The 20,915-nt window shown below is 40.0% G+C and overlaps 2 protein-coding genes and 1 non-coding gene across 3 annotated transcripts in view; 2 read left to right on the forward strand and 1 right to left on the reverse strand.

Annotated features, from left to right (window-relative positions):
- Positions 1-14,602, reverse strand: part of ACADL (acyl-CoA dehydrogenase long chain) — a 44,041-nt gene extending 29,439 nt beyond the window's left edge. The window contains exons 1-4 of the mRNA XM_045868076.3: positions 14,387-14,602; positions 8,751-8,906; positions 6,136-6,273; positions 4,674-4,838 (exon numbers count right to left, since the gene is read on the reverse strand). Coding sequence (XP_045724032.1) covers positions 4,674-4,838; positions 6,136-6,273; positions 8,751-8,906; positions 14,387-14,463 — 536 coding nt within the window. The 5' untranslated portion in view covers positions 14,464-14,602. The remainder of the gene's footprint in view (positions 1-4,673; positions 4,839-6,135; positions 6,274-8,750; positions 8,907-14,386) is intronic.
- Positions 14,603-14,610: 8 nt separating this feature from the next.
- CPS1 (carbamoyl-phosphate synthase 1) overlaps positions 14,611-20,915 on the forward strand; it is a 355,746-nt gene continuing 349,441 nt past the window's right edge. Inside the window, exons 1-2 of the mRNA XM_054506025.2 lie at positions 14,611-14,758; positions 15,888-16,024. The gene's annotated coding sequence lies outside the window, so the exon portion shown is untranslated. The remainder of the gene's footprint in view (positions 14,759-15,887; positions 16,025-20,915) is intronic.
- Positions 18,254-18,360, forward strand: LOC123840046 (U6 spliceosomal RNA). The gene has a single exon (XR_006789869.1). It is a non-coding gene; the product is annotated as a U6 spliceosomal RNA (small nuclear RNA).

Consider the following 20,915-nt stretch of genomic DNA (forward strand, 5'->3'; position numbering starts at 1 on the left):
CTCTCTGACAAATAAATAAATAGGTTTCAGGCTGCTATCCTTAGAAAGACCTGATTACAAGTTTGGCTTTTGGTTGGCATCTATGAATTTGGCAGGAGGGTTCCCACCATTCCCAGAACAGAGAAGAGTAATGCACTATACCTAAACTGTTTGAATAAATAATGATTGATGCTAAACACTTGTTTTTCTTCTGGGAATCTCAACTTTTGTCACATGCTAGACAAACAGTCTATGTGACCAACTTCCAATAAAATTTTGGGCACTGAGTCCCTAATGAACTACCCTGGTAGATAACATTCCACACGTATTCTCACAACTTGCCACTAAAGGAATTAAATAAGTCCTGTGGAACTCCATTTAAAAGAGAGGTCTTGGAAGTTGCTCCTGGTTTTCTATGAATTTCAGTCCATGAGGCTTTTCTTTTGCTGATTTTGTTTGTATTCTTTCCCTGAAATAAATTATAGTGGTGAATACAATTAGAAGCTGAATCCTGTGACTCCGAGCAAATCACAGAACCTGGAGGTGATCCTGGGGACACTTGACATTGGAAACAAGGCCACCTGTTTGAAAGATGAGTTAAATGACAAAAACTTATAGTTTGGTTTTCAGTAAAAGAAGAGATGATTATAAAGAACATTTTAAAGCTGTGCGCTATTGTATTCTAACATAATTTTCATCATAAGTTAGTATGAAATATTAGTTCCTAAAGACCGTACATGGCTTATTAAAATAATGCTTCTATGTAGGGACATATTAAAGGTAATAAAGGTAATGACACAACTCAGTTTGTGGTTTAATTAAAAAAACCCTTTTGAATGGTAAATATGAAATATTAAAAATGGTTTTAAAATACACTATTTAGTATTACCAAGAATTCAGACCCTCACAATAACCCTATTAAATAAGTATCACGGATACAGACATTGAGGCTCAAAGATTTTGCCCACAATCACACAGCTGGTATCAGAATACCCTGGATCTAAGGCAGTCATCATTCTCCAGAATAGATCACATATTAGGCCATAAAACAAGTTTCAATAAATTTAAGAAGATCAAAGTCAGGGGCACCTGGGTGGCTCAGTCATTGAGCGTCTGCCTTCGGCTCAGGTCATGATCCCAGAGTCCTGGGATCGAGCCCCACATCCGGCTTTCTGCTCCGCTGGGACCTGCTTCTCCCTCTCCCACTACCCCTGCTTGTGTTCCCTCTCTCGCTGTGTCTCTCTCTGTCAAATAAATAAAATCTTAAAAAAAAAAAAAAAAAGAAGATCAAAGTCATACCATGCATCTTTTTTGACCATAACACTATGAAACTGGAAATCAACCACGAGAAAAAATCTAGAAAGGCCACAAATTCATGGAGGTTAATAACATGCTACTAAACAATGAATGGGTCAACCAATAAATCAAAGAAGACATCAAAAAGTACATGGAAACAAATGAAAATGAAAACACAATAGCCCAAAATCTTTGGGATACAGCAAAAGTGGTTCTAAGAGGGAAGTTTATAGCAGTACAGATCTACCTGAAGAAGCAAGAAAAATCTCAAATAAACAACCTAGCCTCAAACCTAAAGGAATCAGAAAAAGAAGGACAAACAAAACCCCAAACGAGCAGAAAGAAGGAATAATAGAGCAGAAATAAATGATATAGAAACTGAAAATAAAAAACACAATACAGCAGATGAATGAAACCAGGAGCTGGTTCTTTGAAAAGCTCAACAAAATTGATAAGCCTCCAGCCAGACTCATCCAAAAAAAAAAAAAAAAGATGACCCAAATAAACAAAATCACAAATGAAAGGAAAAATAACAACCAATACCACAGAAACCCAAACAATTATAAGAGTATATTATGAAAAATTATATACCAACAATTAGATAACCTAGAAGAAATGGATAAATTCATAGAAACATATAATCTACCAAAACTGAAGCAGGAAAATATAGGAAATTTGAACAGACCAATCACCAGCAATAAAACTGAATCAATAATAAAAAAAGAACTCCCAACAAACAAAAGTTCAAGACCAGTCAGCTTCACAGGCAAATTCTATAAAACATTTAAAGAAGAGTTAAAACCTATTATTCTCAAACTATTCCAAAAAATAAAAGAGGAAGGAATACTTCCAAATTCATTCTATGAAGCTAGTATTACCTTGAAGCCAAAACTAAATAGACCCCCACAAAAAAAGAGAAAGAACTACAGGCCAATTATCTCTGATGAAAATAGATGTAAAGATCCTCAGCAAAATACTAGCAAAATGAATGGGTGGCTCAGATGGTTAAGCATCTGCCTTTGGCTCAGGTCATTATCTCCAGGTTCTGGGATCAAGCCCCACATTTGGCTCCCTGCTCAGTGGGGCTTCTGCTTCTCCCTCTGTCTCTCTCCCCGGCTCGTTCTCTCTCTCTCTTTAATGAATAAATAAAAATCTTAAAAAAAAATCCAACAATACATTAAAAAAATCATTCACCATGATCAAGTGGGATTTATTCCCAGGATACAAGGGTGGTTCAATATTCACAAATCGATCAATGTGATATGTTACATCAATAAGAGAAAGGATAAAAACCATATGATCATTTCAATAGATGCAGAAAAAGCATTTGACAAAGTACAACATCCACTCATGATAAAAACTCTCAACAAAGTAGGTTTGGGGGAACATATCTCAACATAATAAAGGCCTTATATGAAAAACCTAAAGTGAACATACTCAATGGGGAAAAACGAGAGCTTTCCCCCTAGGTCAGGAACAACACAAGGTTATATACTCTCACCACTTTTACTCAACATAGTACTGCAAGTCCTAGCCACAGCAACCAAACAACAAAAAGAAAAGGCATCCAAATTGGTAAGGAAGAAGTAAAACTTTTACTATTTGCAGATGACAGGAGTATACAGAAAACCTGAACGACTCTACCAAAAATCTACTCAAACTGATAAATGAATTCAGTAAAATTGCAGGATACAAAATCCATGTACAGAAATCTGTTGCATTCCTATTCACTAATAATGAAGCTGCAGAAAGAGAAATTAAGAAAATAATCCCATGGGGGGTGCGTGGGTGGCTCAGTCATTAAGCATCTGCCTTGGGCTCAGGTCATGGTCCCAGGGTCCTGGGATCGAGCCCGCCATCGGGCTCCCTGCTCAGCGGGAAGACTGCTTCTCCCTCTCCCACCCCCCCTGCTTGTATTCCCTCTCTCTCTGTGTCTCTCTCATCAAATAAATAAATAAAATCTTAAAAAAAAAAAAAGAAATAATCCCTTGTACAACTGCAGCAAAAATAATAAAATATCTAGGAATAAACTTAACCAAAGAGGTGAAAAACCCGTACTCTGATGAAAGAAATTCAAGACAACAGAAAGAAATGGACAGACATTCCATTCCATGCTCATGGAATGGAAGAACAAATATTGTTAAAGTGTCTACACTACCCAAAGCAATCTACAGATTTAATGCAATCCCTATCAAAATACCAATAGCATGAGAAGAACCATGAGAGACGATGGACTCTGAAAAACAAACTGAGGGTTCTAGAGGGGCGGGAGTGGCAGGATGGGTTAGCCTGGTGATTGGTATTAAAGAGGGCACGTTCTGCATGGAGCACTGGGTGTTATGCACAAACAATGAATCATGGAACACTACATCAAAAACTAATGATATAATGTATGGTGATTAACATAACAATAAAAATTAAAAAAAATAAATATAGTCAAAAAATGAAAACCTGCTCTATTCTAAGGGGAAAAGTTTTAGGTATAGAAAACATGATTTTAAAGTATCAGTCCAAAAAGGCCACTAATAAAATAATGTTTGAGTAACAACAACAACAAAAAATACCAATAGCATTTTTCACAGAACTCAAACAAACAATCCTATAATTTGTACAGATTCACAGAAGACCCAGAAGAGCCAAAGCAATCTTGAAAAAGAAAAATAAGACTGGAGGTATCACAATTCCAGACTTCAAGTTATATTACAGGGATGATACATCTCAGTTTATATGTAACCACTTTTTATAGGCCTTCTCTGGCACTCATATCTAAATTCATTTTTTCCTTTCCCAACAAACACATATGCTCCATTAGTCTCTAGCATAGCACCATGTTCCCTTCATAGTCTCATCAGAATTTATAATTAGGGATCTATCTATCTATGTGTTCCTTGTCATTCTCCTCGGTAAGCGCAACAAACACATCTGTTTTGTTTGCCACTGTGTAACTGGCACATCAAAGGCACTTAGTAAGTAACCTTCGAATGACTGAATAAATGATCTTATTCATTCCCATTGCTCCAATTCTCTGCACCCCAGTCTGCCTCCAGAGTTCCAAATTCCTATTTCTAATAGCCTGCTGGACATTTCCATGTGAATGTCCCATCACATCCAAAAGTCATCATGCTCCAGATTCAAGTCATATCCTACCATTTTATTTGCATCACCTCATATTAATATCTCAAAACAGCATATATTATAATGTTTTATTATTATTCATATACGATAAGCCTTATTTTCCTACTGGAGTTTGAAGTCACTTAGGCTGTAAGTTATGCTTGTGTTCATCTTCGTACCCCTCCTTGCATATTGTTCAAAGGGTTGTGTGAAGTGGGTACTAAGAAAATGTTTGCTGTTGGACACTGCTTCCAAAAATTTAAAACCAAATGAATGTGATTTACCTTCCAGCCCCAGGCTCTGTCATTGCTATGGCACCAATATATTTCCCACTGGTCATCTGCGGGATGAAGTGCTTAATCTGTTCTTCTGAGCCATAGTTTACGATGTAGGGCATGACAATATCTGAATGAAGACTAAAACCTGGGCCTGTACAATTCGAATATGCTCTTAAAGAGAAAAAAAGAAGAAAATTTAAAGCACAAAATTATTTTGTTCTGCTTTCAATTTCTTTGACTTTCAATTAAACAACAACAAATTATTAAGTCTTATCACATTGTGTGGTAATAGCCTGTCTCTGCACAAACCTAGGAAGTTCCTGAAGATTTTCTCTTTGTTTTTATTAATCTTTTAATTTCTGGCCCTAGCACAATTAACAGTACTCCAACAGAGCTCCATGAATACTTACCTAACGAATTAAAAGATAAAACATGTAAAAGTATTAATCACCTACAATTGTATTACCCTAATATAGCAACTATTTTCATTTTGGCAAGTTACCTTTGCCATAAGGATATATTCTAATATAGTTGCAGTCATGGTGTGAATTTGTACTTAACTATTTTTTTTAAATTATGCGACATGAAAAAGTTCTTTTTTTTTTTAACACAGTTGTCACAACAATAATATGAAACAGCTGTAAAATACTCAAAATTGTTTATGTAATATAATTTACTTACTCATTCTCCCACTACCAGACATTTAGATTGCTTCCATATTTGGAGGACTATGATCTAACATGACAATGATTTTGGTACACACTTCCTCTTTTTTCTATAAAATTATTTCCTTAAGATAAATTCCCCAAAGTAGCATCCTAGATCAAAAAGCAGAAATATTTTCAATTTTTTTTATATGTATCTACATTTTTAATCCCTAAAGTATTGATTGTCCTAATTGATAATGCCACTAATAGTATGAGTATCTCATTTTCACTGCAACCTTGTCAGCAATGCATATTATGATTTTGAATTTTCACCGACTTTTGCAAATACTCAAAATGATACTAATTTAATTTGCATTTGATTGGTAATAAGGATGAACTTTTTTCATCTAAAAGAACCTATTTGAATTTTGTTTTGATGAACTGTTGGTTCAAATCCTGTGCCCATTCATCAATTGAAATATTTATTTCTTCTTATACATTAAACTTTAGGTATATTTGTTGGAAATATTTTTCCATTTTTTTTAAATAGTTTTTTAAAAAGGAGAAGAGTAAACATGAAGCAATTAAAAATGAAGGGATCTCTTCAATTTTCAATAGCACCTATTCTAACAGTTTAAAAGGACATTTTCCTATCTTCCCACATTAAAAAAAATGCACAAGAGTATATAAGGGGTTTATTCATTCACAGTTTATACTGTTTTCAATAATGTAAGATTAGAAAGCATAATTTATCATCTTCTCAGAAAAGTGAGCAGTGTGCTTAACAAACAAGACTCCACTTCAAATGTCTGCATACTTACTGTTCCTCCCAAACAACAGCTGCCGAATAAAAGTCCCCACCAATACCACCATGAAGCTCAGCAATATTGACACCGAGCAGTCCTTGTTTTCCAGCTTTTTCCCAAAGCTCCCTACTCACTTCTCCAGCTTTCTCCCATCTGCAAACAGCAAACATTTTAAAATCAGAAACACTTTTTTCATATTATTTTAATGGTCATAATTTGAACTTATGAGTGATATTGTGTAGGAATGTTCCCTTAATTTGAGGTAATTGTCATTGACGTTGGCCATAACTTTCTATTTGCATCTGTTTTATTGTTTCTCCTCCTTCTTGTTCTCTTTCTTACTTCTTCCTATTTGCCACTTCTCTTCTCCCTTGACTATTCATTGGACCTGCAAATTACATCCATTAATATTCATGGGTACAGTTTCTCTCAGCTGGTACTCTTAGGATGGAATCTTAGTTGTGCCATATAGTCATGGGAATTTGTCCAACTGTCCTGTAAAGGCAATTGCCCTCTGTATATTTCCTTGAAGTGCTGAACTTACTGGGACGAGCATATATTAAAGGTGACAAGAGCAGGCAATCTTAAGTTTAAGTAGGAACAATAAAAGAACAAAAGCATCTTGCAGCTGAGCTGTCAAATGAACTTCTGAAAAGATTAGATATTTGCATAAGATTGTGCAACCTCTGCTTTTCTTCTTTAAAAATGAGAATGGCGTAATGAGGAAAGAGATGGCAAGTCGGAAATAAAGAATCTGAGAACTTTTTGTTTTATTTTTTTTAAGTGGTAGTTAGATATAGTAACTATGAGGTATATTTTTGAAGATATTGATTAAAGGTAAACACGGATACCTCAAGAAATGTTAAGAGTTTGATTATCATGTATGTTTTGATGTAATTATTGCCTAAAGTACCTTTGGAAATATTTTTATCATTAACCTAAAATTTGTCAACTTCCATAATTTTTACTTCAAATCTTCACAACAATTTTTGTGGAACAAAGTTTCAAATCAGCAAAGCAATAAACAAAAAAAGATTCTCCAAGAGCAAAACTTTTTCTTACTTTCTTTCTTAAAGATTTTTATTTATTATTTATTTATTTAGAGAGAAAGAGAGTGTGCACACGTGAGTGGGGGGACGGGCAGAAGGAGAGGGAGAATCTTTTTTTTTTTTTCTTTAAGATTTTATTTCTTTATTGGACAGCGAGGGAGAGCAGAAGCAGGGAGTGGGAGAGGGAGAAGCAGGCTCCCTACTGAGCAGGGAGCCTGATGCAGGCCTCAATCTCAGGACCCTGGGATCATGACCTGAGCCAAAGGCAGTTGCTTAACCAACTGAGCCACCCAGGCACCCCAAGAGAGAGAATCTTAAGCAGGCTCCATGCTCAGTGTGCAGCCCAACATGGGGCTCGATCCAAGGAACCTGAGATCATGACCTGAGCAGAAATCAAGAGTCTGATGCTTAACTGACTGACCTACCCAGGTGCCCTTCTTTTGTTTTTTAAGAATGTTGCTTTTCACCAAAGACTAGTCATGACATCAAGTTTAGCTAATTTTGGTCATTTTTACTGAGAAAGCATTAATAAAATCTCAGTGGAAGGTATTTAATTTTTTTTTTTTTTTTTTTAGAGAGAGCGCACAAGCTGGGGAGGCGGGGTGGGGGGGGGAGGTTGGTGGGTGGGTGAGAAAAAGAGAGAGAGAGAATCTTAAGCAGGCTCCAGGCTCAGCGCAGAGCCCGCTGGGAGGCAGGGCTTGATTCTGAGATCAAGACTGGAGCAGAAATCGAGAGTGGGCTGCTCAACCAACTGAGCCACCTAGGTGCCCCCCAACAATGTTTTAAAAATATTTTAATTGTAGTAAAGAATTGACAGTGAGTGAATTTTAGAAATAAAGCAAAATCCTATTTTCATAGAAATGACAGGTTTTTGGTCAACAAAGCAGGTAATCAGTAATTAATCAGTTAATAAACATCTGATCCAGTAGTAAAAGTACTTTAAGGTGGCCTATTGCCAACCAAGATTTGCATTGTGCTGGCCTGTTGAGCTTTTATGTTTTTTAATTCTTCCATGAAGCAGAAAAAAAATATGTAACTATTTACTTAATTGCCACTTAACCAGAGTATTCAAATTACTACTTTTAGGATGAGTTGCAAATTTTAAAAATTTTCTTATTTTTAATTCTATATTTTAAAATTTATTTAAATAGCTAACTAACTTAAGAATCTCAGGATTCTTTTTTTTTTTTTTTTAAGATTTTATTTATTTATTTAACAGAGAGAGAGAGACAGCGAGAGAGGAAATACAAGCAGGGGGAGTGGGAGAGGGAGAAGCAGGCTTCCTGCTGAGTAGGGAACCCAATGCGGGGCTTGATCCCAGGACCCTGAGATCACGACCCGAGGGGAAGGCAAATGCCTAACAACTGAGCCACCCAGGTGCCCCAAGAATCTCAGGATTCTTAAGAATCCTTAAGTTTATAGTTATATAGTTAAGTATGATAGTATTACAGTTAAGAGAGCAAAATGTTAATAGAGCAATTAACACAGTATATTTTCTGTAGAACAACATGCAGCATTCTAGGAAGTGGTTCTTACGGTTCCCTTTATGCATATTACTTTAAAGGAAAATGTGCCACTTACTCTGTGTGGTAAGGAATCACTTCTTCTTGAAAAAACTTCCTTACACTTTCCCGGAAAATGTCATGTTCTGAAGAAAAGATTCTTCTAATTCCTATATCTGTTAATTTTTTAGCAGAAGGACTTTCTAGACGTTCTTCCCCTCCGGAATGAGAACATCTTAAAAATATACATATACATTAAGAAAATTAAGTGAATGGTTACTCTTCATATCCAAATTATTGCCACTGAACAACATGGAAGGTTAGTTCTATTTAACGACACGGAAAAACACTGATTTTTCCCCCCCATAGACAAACTACAGAGGTAAGCAGAAAGACTCTGAAATTTGACAGACCTGTTCAAATTTGAACATCACCACTTTTGATAGGATCTACCTCATCTAGATGAGATCAAGTAGTTTGTTTTTATTCAACTCACTCTTCACTTCCAAACCCATAATGAGGACATCATGGCTATGACTAACCACAGGTCTGAGCTGAGGTAAAACAGTGTTGTCACATGATGTGAATTAAATTATGTAAAATTCAAATACCACCACATAATAATATTGGTAAGTTTTCATGTCACTATGATGTTTAAGATAATATTAACATTTTCCCAGAATCCAAATTAATATTTCATTCAGAATCATACAATTTGAAATGGCAGGTGTGTAAGATATAAACTATGGGGATGTTATTGCCATATTAGAGGAAACCTGGGTGTAAATAAAAAAGATGTCCATGAATCTCTGTAAGGATTAGCACAGAATTAATCAAGATCTTCAGAAACTGACCCTTCCTTCTCCTTGTCCCTCCATATTAACCTTAAAATAAGACTGCTCTGTAGTTCCTTTAGTTCAGTCGTCTTCAGGTTTATTTCCCTCTTGGGGCACTCCTGAGAAGAGTATGAGAATCTGTGTATCACTTTGTATATTTCCAACCTCATATCTAAAAAACTTTTTATCATATATCCAAATTTTGGCAAAGGTTGTTTTGCATGAAATTCTGTTTGGGGTTTCTCTCTTCCTTAGATGGACCCTGCTTTTTTTTCTTTCTTTCTTTTCTTTCTTTCCTTTCCCCCTCCTCCCTTTCTTCTTAGTGTTTTTGTTTAAAAGACAGTTTTGTTTATTGGCAATTAGGTTGTCTCAACCTTTTTTCCCCCTGTAATGAATTATTTTGTTTTAGCTTATGTATTTTTATTTAATGCTATGAACTGAACTGCGTCACTCCCAAATACATGTTGAAGCTCTGACTCCCACTGTGATTGTATTTGGAAATAGGGCTTTGAGGAGGTAATTAGTTAAATGAGGTCATAAGGGTGGGGTCCTAATCTAAGAGGATTTGTGGCCTTTTATAAGAGGAAGAGAGAATTAGCTCTCTCCTTGTGTACACACAACAAGGAAAGGTCATGTGAGGACATAGGGAGAAGGTAGCCATCTACAAGCAAATAGAGCTCAGGAACTGAATTGGCCAGCACTTTGATCTTCAGTTATGTAGCCTTTAGAATGATAAGAAATACATTTGTCGTTTAAGCCATCCAGTCTATGGTATTTTGTTATGACAGCATAAGCTAAGTAATACACTTAATATGCATTTTCTGTCATTTTGCTTTAGGTTTATCTTTTATATGCAACTTTTAGTGGAGTTTATTAATATAATGTGAGATGACTTTTAAATGGTAATCTTTGGTTATGAACATGTAATACTACAATTTTTATACTTAAGTCTGCCTTAGCCTTCATGGTTACTACTCAGTCATCTAAATCATTATTTTTAATGGCTCATTCATTCATTTGGTCAACACATACTTTCTGAGTACCCATTATGTACCGGGCACTGTTCAGGTAGCTTGGGCTACAAGAATGAGCAAAATAAAGATCCCTGTTTTCAGGTTCACATTTCTAGAAGGGGAGACTGAATAATGATAAATAATATAGTAAAGAGACAAATTATAGAATAAAGGAGGAGATGGTAAGTTCTATGGAAAAGAAAAGTGGAGCAAGGATCAGAATGTGTGTGTGGGACAAGGCAGGGACCATGGCTACAGTATGGAAATAGTACAGTCAGGGTAGGTTAAGTCAGAAGAATGAGATTTGAGCAAACACCTCAAGGTGACAGCCAAGCAGATTTCTGGAACAGAAGAATTTTAGGACAAGAAAACAATTAGAGCAAAAGGTGTCAGGCAGGATGGTATTTGGTATGTTCTATAAAGAGCAAGGAGGCCAAATGTGGATTGAGTGAAAACAGTAGCAGATGAAGTCAGAGGGGTGCAGGGGTCTTACATACCACTATACTGTTATACCAAACAGGCCAAAATTTACTTTATCCCATAATTGAAATTGATGAAGGATAGTTGGAAGAAAGGCAGGCAGGGACAAGGGGCCTCCGCCCTAAGAGGGAACCACCCTTAAAAGGATTTTACACCACCCTGGAAGGAGGCCTCCACCCTTTCTCATGTGATAAAAATCTGACTGGATGACAGGTGCAGGGAGGCTTAATCAGATTAAAACAGCCCTCCAACAAGCCCATAAAAAACCCTAGATTTAGAAACTCCAGCTGTGGCAACCCTCTTGGGTCCCCTCCTTCAAGTCCCCTCCCTCTTCGGGACCTCTGTATGATCACTCAATGAACTTTACTATTGCTCAGTAAACTTGGCTTTGTTGCCCACCACTCTGCAGGTCTGGTCTACCTCTTCATTCTTGCAAGCGGTGTGATCAAGAACAGCAAGCACTAAAGGAAAAATCCTGTAACAAAATGATTGGTTCCAATTTCCTGCTAGTAGAAATAAAACTATAATGCACACATTTGTCCATATAGCTTTTCCATACTTGGAATTTTTCCTCAGGAGAAAAATGTGCTGAGGCCAGGAAACTGGTGCTCTGAAACACTGAATCATTTGTCAACATAATTAGCAAATTTATATTCCAGTCTGCCCCTATCTTAAAATTTTATATCCTATATTACTTTAAGGAAAACTTCAGAATATTTCTAAGTAAAATACATCAAGAAAATAGAAAGTGAAAGAAGTGCCAGAAAGAAGAAAGATTTTCAGGTCAGTTAAAAGTGTTCAAGAGAGAATATGCGGAGGAAAATCCAAAAAGTTGACAGCCAGTATGTTGGAACATCCATTTCTTGAAGACCAAGAAAACTTTACTGAATAAATTGGCCCCCCCTTTTTTTTTTCCTTATAAAGACCAGGAAATCTGTACTGAACAAAAATAAACTAATTTAACAGGCCAGGCTCTATTATTTTTTTTAAAAATCATTTACATTATAAAAGGGAGACAAGTCTCCACCAGCACCTTCAGCAATACTTGGGAACTGGTTATAAATACACAATCTCAGACCTCACCCTAGATCTAGTGAATCAGATGATCTGTATTTTAACAAATTCCCTGAATGATTCATTTGTACATTAAGAAGCCTGCTATAATAAAACTGTAGTCCCTGACCTATTCAGAGGGTCCCTCAGGTTCTCCTTTTTCCAAATTCTCTATGAGATTTTCTTCCTATAATTCAACCAAAATAATTTATCCCAATAGACGTAATGCAGAAACAGATATAAGAATTGGGATGTCTTCTACTAAGCCAGACAATGTAAACGATGTCTTTTTTTTGAAAAAGCTGTTTTTCATAAAAATATTCATGATATGTAATGGGTTTATTATTGTTACTTTTACTTATTATCGAGATATAATTGACATATAACATATAGTTTCAGATGTATATGATTCAATATTTGTATATATTGTGAAATAATCAACACAATAAGTCTAGTTAATAACCATCACCACATACTTATATTTTTTTCCTTGTGATGACAACGTTTAAGATTTACTCTTTTAGCACATTTGAAATATCATGCTGTACATTAAACTCCCATGACTTACTTTAGAGCTGGAAGCTTGCACCCCCTCTTCTCCCATTTCCACACCCTCCCCACCAACCACAATCTTTTGTCTGTATCTATGAGTTCTTTTTCATTTGTTGTTTTAAGATTCCACATATAAATGAGATCATACAGCATCCGTCTGTCTTACTTCACTTACCATAATCTCTATTGTTACTTTTAATTAACTAAATATTTATAAAATTCGTTTTGTAGTTATCTATTGATATCCATATGGATAGATACAACCCTCACACACACACACACACACACACACAAAAGGTCTTTGGGCGTCCTCTAACTTTAAGAGAATTAAGAGTCCCGATAACAAAAGAAATTGAGGACCACAGTCTTACGAAGTTCTGGGGAAGAGCTCAGAAAAGTATGTGCATCCTCAAATCAAGTCACCCCCTCAGTGAAGTCTTCCCAACTGTCCTCAGGAGGAACAGGTATTTTTCCGCTCCCATAGCATCGGAGAGTTCCACTAATGTTGTAACGAGCTAATTTATCATTCATGCCATACTCTTTAAATGGTGAATCCTGGATGCTTCCAGTCTATCCGATGAATGCATTTTATGTGTCATTATCGAAAGCTTTTGATTTCATACACACTACCTGCATCACCACAGAGCCACTTAGACACTATTAACTCTTCCGAATTTAATTAATTAAAGGATTTGTTCAGGGAGACCTTGGCAGGAAGTCCTAGGGCGGGGAGTTGGGCACCCCCGGAGACAGCCGCGGCCCGCAGCGAGTCTCGGGATGGGGCCAAACCTGGCCTACGTGAGATTCGCGTCCACTTGAGCCAGCTCTCGCCGGGCAGCCAGGCCGGGGCGTCGGGGAACTAACTCATCGAGAAGCACTATGTGGAGCCGAAGAAGGCGACCCCTGGCCTGGTATCCTAATCGCGAGTGTTCTGACGTGCAGCCCAAACTCTGGCCAAGAGAAGAATGTCTCTTTGAACAGCGTCAGTGCTGATCAGGTGACCAGAGCCGTGGAGAATGTGCTAAGTGGCAAAGTCTGAAGCCTGCACTGATTGTTAAGAGCAACAGCCGGGCAGCTTGGGCTCTGTCGGACCGAGTACACTGTGAAAAAAGTGTTCTTCTGTTCTTTATAAAGCTTGTGCCGAAAGATGCCACACAAACAAACAAATAAAGGATTTGCTCAATAAATTTCAACGTCCTTGTCTGATGGGGCGGAGGTCGGGTCCTCGCTGCCCCGGGCTGCCTTCTCAGGGGCGCTCCTGCAAGTAGGCTTGCTCACAGACGCCTGACACTTTCTCCGGACCTGCGCCGCGGCTGTCCCACCTCCAGGGTCACGACCCTGAGAGCGCCTGGGGCCCTACTCCGCTGCCTTTCGCCACGGTTCTAGGTCCAAAGGTAGGAGCCCGAGTCCCCGTAAGAGCACCCAGGCTGGACGCCCCCCCGGCAACCCCGCGGCCAGAATCTCACGAGCCGGACTGGGGCCAGAGAGAGAGCCCTCGGCGAACCCCGCTTTGGGCTTTCCCGCGACTGCGGGGGACACAACCGAGGCCCGCATCCGCCCTCGTCGACCGGGGTCCCATCCCGCACCCGGCGCGCAGGACGGGGGTCAGCCCCTACGCTCGGAGTCTCCGGCGCCCACCGCCCCGCCCCGCCCCGGTTGCCGCCCCCCGTGCGACCCTACGCCCCGGGCCCCCGGGGTCCCTCCCCCGCGCCCGCGCCCGCGCCCGCGCCGGCCCCGCAGCCCGCCCGGGGCAGTCGAGCTGGAGCCCGGCGGGCGCTCACCTCGCGGCGGGCCTCGAGGGCAGGGCGCACCGGTAGCCCCGCCAGCGCAGGGAGCCGCGGAACAGGCGTGCAGCCATGGCTGGGACCGCGGCTTAGGGCGGCGGGCGCGACGGACGCGACTCCGCGGGGACTGCAGGGCCGGGCGCCGGCGGGCCGATTCTCCGCCGGACGGTCCTACTGGTCGTCCCCTGCGAAAACCGCCCCTCGAGCCTTTGCTGGGCCGGAAGCCCGAAGACTGCTTCGACCTCCCCCAGCCCGCCTCCTCCGGGGCAGGCGGGTGGAGCGTCTCCCGGGGCTGCGGCGCTCCTCTCCGAGTCGTCGCCAACCAAGTAGTACTGGAATTCCTGGCCTGCCATTTCCTTTTCCCTCAAGGTATCAAATACTGTTTAATAATTTACGACGGAGTGATCGTCTGAGCTATTGAAATTTATGGACTTGGTCTTTTAGGGATAGGAAATCTCCGAAGGATTTTGAACTCCTAAGTATAAGTTTGCGGCGTGGAGCTCTAAGGCGGTGAGGCAGGACATTCAGGCCATTCTAACAGTTGAGGACAGTTATCAAGCCTGAAAACGAGATTTGGCGTTAGACTTCAAGAACTCTAACTGAATGCAGAATATCAGGAAGTTAAAAAAAAAGGGGAAGTTAATTCCAAACAGAAGCATGTGTTGACGGGAGCGCAGGTCTCCATGCAGGCTTGCCAAAATTCTAGACTTGATGCCTGGGGGTCTTAGGGCCTCCACCATTAGGAGTCTGTGCCAGGGTACTTAATAGCTTCAGACTGTTGGTTTTTCAAGATGATACTTGGCTCATCGAGTTACGTGGTCTTGCTGAGCCTCTACAAAATGATAATACTAAAATACTACTTCATTGTGCCTCAGTGTGGTCTGAGAATAACCACAGCAGCAGTAACGTTTGATGATGAGCTCCAGGGTTCTGTGAAGTTAACACATCTCACGGGTGATTTTTTTTTTTTTAACAGGCTTAATTAATTCACCTTAATTTCCTTGTATAAAAACACTGGTGGCAACAGCTGGAGCCTGGATCCTCTGCACCCAGACTCTGCTGTGGGTCTTTACTAGAAGGTCTAGTGACCTGATAGGGAGACGTGGTGAACAGGGTCTCTTCCTAGAGGCTCTTGGTGAGATAGCTATAGATCTTAGAGATGGCATAAAAGGTGGCCTTGGTTAAGTTGCCCCGGGTGGCAGTGCAACCTTTCGTCTAGGTATAGCAGTTGTTGATAGTAGTTATCTTCAGCAGCTTCTTTTTTTTTTTTTTTTTTAAGATTTTATTTATTTATTTGAGACACAGAGAGAGAGAACACAAGCAGGGGGAGAGGGGCAGAGGCAGAGGCAGAGCAAGAAGCTGACTCTCCAAAGAGCAGGGAGCCTGATGCGGGGCTCGATCCCAGGATGCTGGGATCATGACCTGAGCTGAAGGCAGACGCTCAACTGACTGAGCCACCCAGGCACTACGAGAACTTTATCTTCATGTCCTTGACCAGGAGGCACAGTTAGTGATGAGGAGCCACCTCTTGTCCTCGGCCTTGCCTTGGCAAGCTCTGCGGTCTCCACCCGACCCGGACCACATCTGTGCCTGGGACTAGGACCCTGTTGCTGAAGCCTCTGCATACAACTTTCTGTAAGTGTTAGCTGTTTTTATTCTCCTCCACTTACAAACTCACCTTTGCAGGTGATGGTCACTTTTAATAATGGCCTTTGATAATCAATTTGACAAAACTTAGATTTTTTTTCTAATTCAAATAGTTGGCTCTAAGAGTGAAATTTCAGATGCAGAAGATTTGAAAAAGATAAAAATTCATTTATCTACCAAGAGGAATTAGCAGTGCCAGGGCAGAACTATGGGGGAGCTATGTGAAGCAAGCAGGCCTTTGTGGCACTCCTCAAATCATATGCCTGGCTATGTTTCTAGTCTCTGAGCAGGGCCAGGGGTGCCCATGTAGATGACAAAGGCAAGGTTTCTCTACTTTTAGAATTATTGCCAAAATCCCTAGGAAATACAACAGTGTAAGAAACCCCAAGACTCCTACCTTTAGAGGAAAGTGTCTTTTTAGATTTTTTTTTTCTTTTTTTTTTTAAAGATTTTATTTATTTTTTTGTCAGAGAGAGGGAGAGAGCACAAGCAGGGGGAGCGGCAGGCAGAGCAGGTAGAGGGAGAAGCAGGCTCTCCACCAAGCAAGGAGCCCGATGCGGGACTTGATCCCAGGACCCTGGGATCATGACCTGAGCCGAAGGCAGACACTCAACCGACTGAGCCACCCAGGCATCCCCTTTTTTTTTTTCCCCCAAATTAAATTTCTTTGAGCACTTTGGGTCATCTTACTAATTTTTCATCAAAATTGTTTTAGCTTCTTATTCAGAAATAATTTAAAATTTATAGAAAATTTGCAAATATAGTACAATAACTCCCATATGGCCTTTACTCGGATTCTCCAGTTGTTAACATTTTGCCCCATTTGCCCCATATATGTATTTTTTTGGGAGTCATTTGAGGATAAATTGGATACATCATGCCTCTTCACTCCTAGTGTATATTTCCTAAGAACAAAGGAGTTCTTTTAATAGCTATAGCACAGTTATGCAATGTTGAAATTTAACGCTGATATAATATTCTATTTATTTATTTATTTATTTATTTAAAAAAATTTTTTTTGGGCGCCTGGGTGGCTCAGTCGTTAAGCATCTGCCTTCGGCTCAGGTCATGATCCCACGGTCCTGGGATCGAGCCCCGCATCGGGCTCCCTGCTCTGCAGGAAGCCTGCTTCTCCCTCTCCCACTCCCCCTGCTTGTGTTCTCTCTCTCGTTGTCTCTCTCTCTGTCAAATAAATAAATAAAATCTTTAAAAAATAAATAAAATAAATAAATAAAAATTTTTTTTTAGATTTTATTTATTTATTTGAGAGAGAGAGACAGAGATAGTAAGAAAGAGCACAAGTGGGGAGGAGAGGGAGAAGCAGACTCCCCGCAGAGCAAGGAGCCCAATGCGGGACTCGATCCCAGGACCCCGGGATCATGACCTGAGCCAAAGGCAGACGCTTAACCGACTGAGCCACCCAGGCGCCCTATTTATTTATTTTTAAAGATTGTATTTATTTATTTGAGAGAGAGCGAGTGAGAGAGCACAAGCAGAGGGAGAAGCAGGCTCCCCGCTGATCAGGGAGCCCGATGTGGGGCTCGAACCCAAGACCCTGGGATCATGACCTGAGCTGAAGGCAGACGCTTAACCGACTGAACCACCCAGGCACCCCTATTTAAGAATAATATATCAGGGTTTGAGCACCTGACTGGCTCAGTTGATAGAGTGTGCGACTCGATCTTCGGATTGTGAATTCAAGCCTCACATTGGGAGTAGAGTTTACTTTAAAAAATAATAAATAGGGGCACCTGGGTGGCTCAGTCAGTTAAGTGACTGCCTTCAGCTCAGGTCATGATCCCAGGATCTTGGGATTGAGCCCCACATCAGACTCCCTGCTCAGTGGGGAGTCTGCTTCTCCCTCTCCCTCTGCCCCTCCCCCTCCCTCTGTCTCTGTCTCTGTCTCTCTCTCTCTCTCAAATAAATAAATAAAATCTTTAAAAGATATTCTTAAGTAATCTACCATCCATATGCTAATTTCAACAAATGTCCTAATAATTTCCATTCATTACAATTAAATCTGATAAAATAAAAAATGGAGATGCACCTGCAAATTGCCTGAGCAGCAAAACCAGTTCAGTCACAAAGCTGAATGATGTGGGAAATAAAAGCAAAAGAAAAAAATTAAATTTCCTTACTGCCTACAGCTCATTGACAAGTCCTTGAAACAGGTAGAGTGACCTTCAGCCCCCCTGATGTTGATACTTTGCTAAGGGCATGCTCGCTTCCTCAGCCCTTGTGCAAAAATTGGAACAATACAGAGAAGATTGGTGTGGCCTCTGTGCATGGATGACACACAAATTCATGAAGCGTTCCATAAAAAAACAAAACAAAACAAAACAAAAACTTTGCTAAGGGCAAAAGGCAATCTTAGCTTAACATGTTCCCAACACCCCAGGATCCTGTAAGTTTTCTTTAACATATTAAAAATTCCTTTGGAAACTTTCTTTAGCTCTACCAACACAAGATACATGTTAGCAGTCATCCTCCAAGCCCACTGATATTCATCTGAAGGGTCTCATGACTGAGGGTTTACTAAACAGTAATAAATGACCTTTTCCTAACAATAGCTAGGCCCCTTAAGGTCCTGGAAACCTTGTTTCCAAAATTCCTTAGGGACTTAGGCTAGCCCTAACCCCCTCCCAATTTGAAAGTATATAATCAGTCACCCATCACAACCCCAGTGCAGCTCTTTTCTGCCCATGGGTCCTATTCCCGTGCTTTAATAAAACACCTTTTTTGCACTGAAGACGTCTCAAGAATTCTTTCTTGGCCATGTTGGCTCCAAACCCCAACATTTCTGCATTACTGAATTTAGCTTATTCTGCAAAACTAACTTGACCTGGGTCTTTTCTTTCTTATACCTCTGGAAATCATTGGCAAACCTTGAACTATTGTCCCAAGATTGATATGAAGACCAGTTCCCTCTCATTTAGGAAAATTCTAATATTATAACTAATAACTAATCACTGTGAAGAACAGTCACTGGCTTCCTCACCATACAGTAGTCCCCACCCCCTTATCTGCTAGGGATACGTTCCAAGACCCGGCCCCCCCCACCCCCTCACCCCCACCCAATGTATGCCCCAAACCATGAAGCACCAAACTATATATATATATATATATATATATATATATATATATATATATACACACACTATGTTTTTGTTTTGTTTTGTTTGCTAAACGTACTGTTGTACCCCGGAATGCATGGTTGCCAGAGCATTTGGCCCCCCGGCGACCCAAACAGACCAGGTTCAGCCACTCGCTGCTGACAAAATTCAAAGGCAGAGAAACTAGTGATGGTGAAACAAAGTAATTTATTTCAGGAAGGCCAACACCAGGAAGACCTGACTAACATCTTAAAGACTGTCTCCAAAGTGCTGAAAATACTTCCCAGGTTTATATAAGGAAAACGTGGGGCAAATGTGGGTAGGTACTTGCAGGTAGCAGTGTAAACCAAATGATCATTTTCTTAAAGTCAATCACAGGTGGGGTCTTGCTGGCTCAGGGCAGTCCTTATTGTTTGAGGGGGTAGTTTGGATTCCCATTAGGAGATGCTTTGCTCCCAGGGTCTTCTGCCTGAGCCTAGAGATAAGCTGAAAAGAAGAACCCAACTAGAAAGTTGAGGTCAAGATGGAGGCAGTTGAAATCCTCTTTCACTATGATAAAGCCTAACTTATGAATTAGGCATAGTAGCAGATTACCAACAATAATAGAGTAATTATAACAATATACTATAAAAAAGTTATATGAATGTGAGCTCTCAGAAGATCTTATTGTACTGTACTCACTTTTCTTCTTGTGATAATGTGAGATACTAAAATTCCTATGTAAAATAGATGAGGTGAGGTGAATGACAGAAGGCATTGTGATGTAGAATTAGGCTACTATTGACCTTCTGAGGAAATGTCAGAAGGAGAAGGGTCTGATTCTGGACCTCGGGGATGACCTCAGGCAACTGAAACTGTGGAAAGTGACACTGGATCAGGGGGTGTCTACTGTTAAGCTGCTTTATAACGATAAATTCCTGAGCCTCATTCCATGTTTTGGTTGGAGTGCTTCCCGTTTGTGAACTGTTTTTCGTGTGTGCAGAAGAAACTTTTACTAATTGCTTCAGTGATTCACTGGTTTTGCTTTGGCTATTTCTGAACTTTTGGTAAGTCCAATGCAGAATATTTTGTTATCTTGTCTCCCTAATACTCTTTCACCTGGCACAGCTCCTTTTATCTGATAAATCTTGACATTGCTATTTTTTGAAGAGTAAAAGCCAGGTATTTTTAGAAATAACTTAGTTGGTTTTTGAGGTTTCCTTATGGCGGAATGGGTACATAAGTAATGTGATGTCCTTCTCAGTATATTGCATCAGAACATCCCTGAGGTTAGTTTGTGCCATTCTTGGTGAGGTTAATTTGAACCACCTTAATTTTAATATCTTAACTTGGTTAAGGTGGTGTCCAACAGGTCTCTCCACTGTAGAGTTAGAATGTTTCATAAGTTAGTATGTTTCATTTTGTGAAATAAAAAAAAGGTGCTTCTGAATGCAGAGCTAATTTAGTCAAATTGCCAAATGTTTCATGAAGGCTTTGAGTCATTTTATCTCCCTGGCAGGAATAAGTCACGTTTTTTACTTGAGAGTTCTCCGTGGCATGCTTTTATTAATTGGGTTGAAATGTAAATTAGGGCCAGAGTAATCAAGGAATGTTCCAGTTAGGGCATATACCTTGAATTTGGAGGTCTGGGAGTTAACAGAAGGGAATTAAAGATCCCGGCGCTAGAGGAGCTTAGAACAAAATTAGGAAGGCTTAGGGGTGCCTGGGTGGCTCAGTCGTTAAGCGTCTGCCTTCAGCTCAGGTCATGGTCCCAGGGTCCTGGGATC

The sequence above is a fragment of the Mirounga angustirostris genome, unplaced genomic scaffold (assembly GCF_029215605.1).
Source record: "Mirounga angustirostris isolate CCGP_5_RB_7025 unplaced genomic scaffold, mMirAng1.0.hap1 SCAF_3, whole genome shotgun sequence".
Taxonomy (NCBI): domain Eukaryota; kingdom Metazoa; phylum Chordata; class Mammalia; order Carnivora; family Phocidae; genus Mirounga; species Mirounga angustirostris.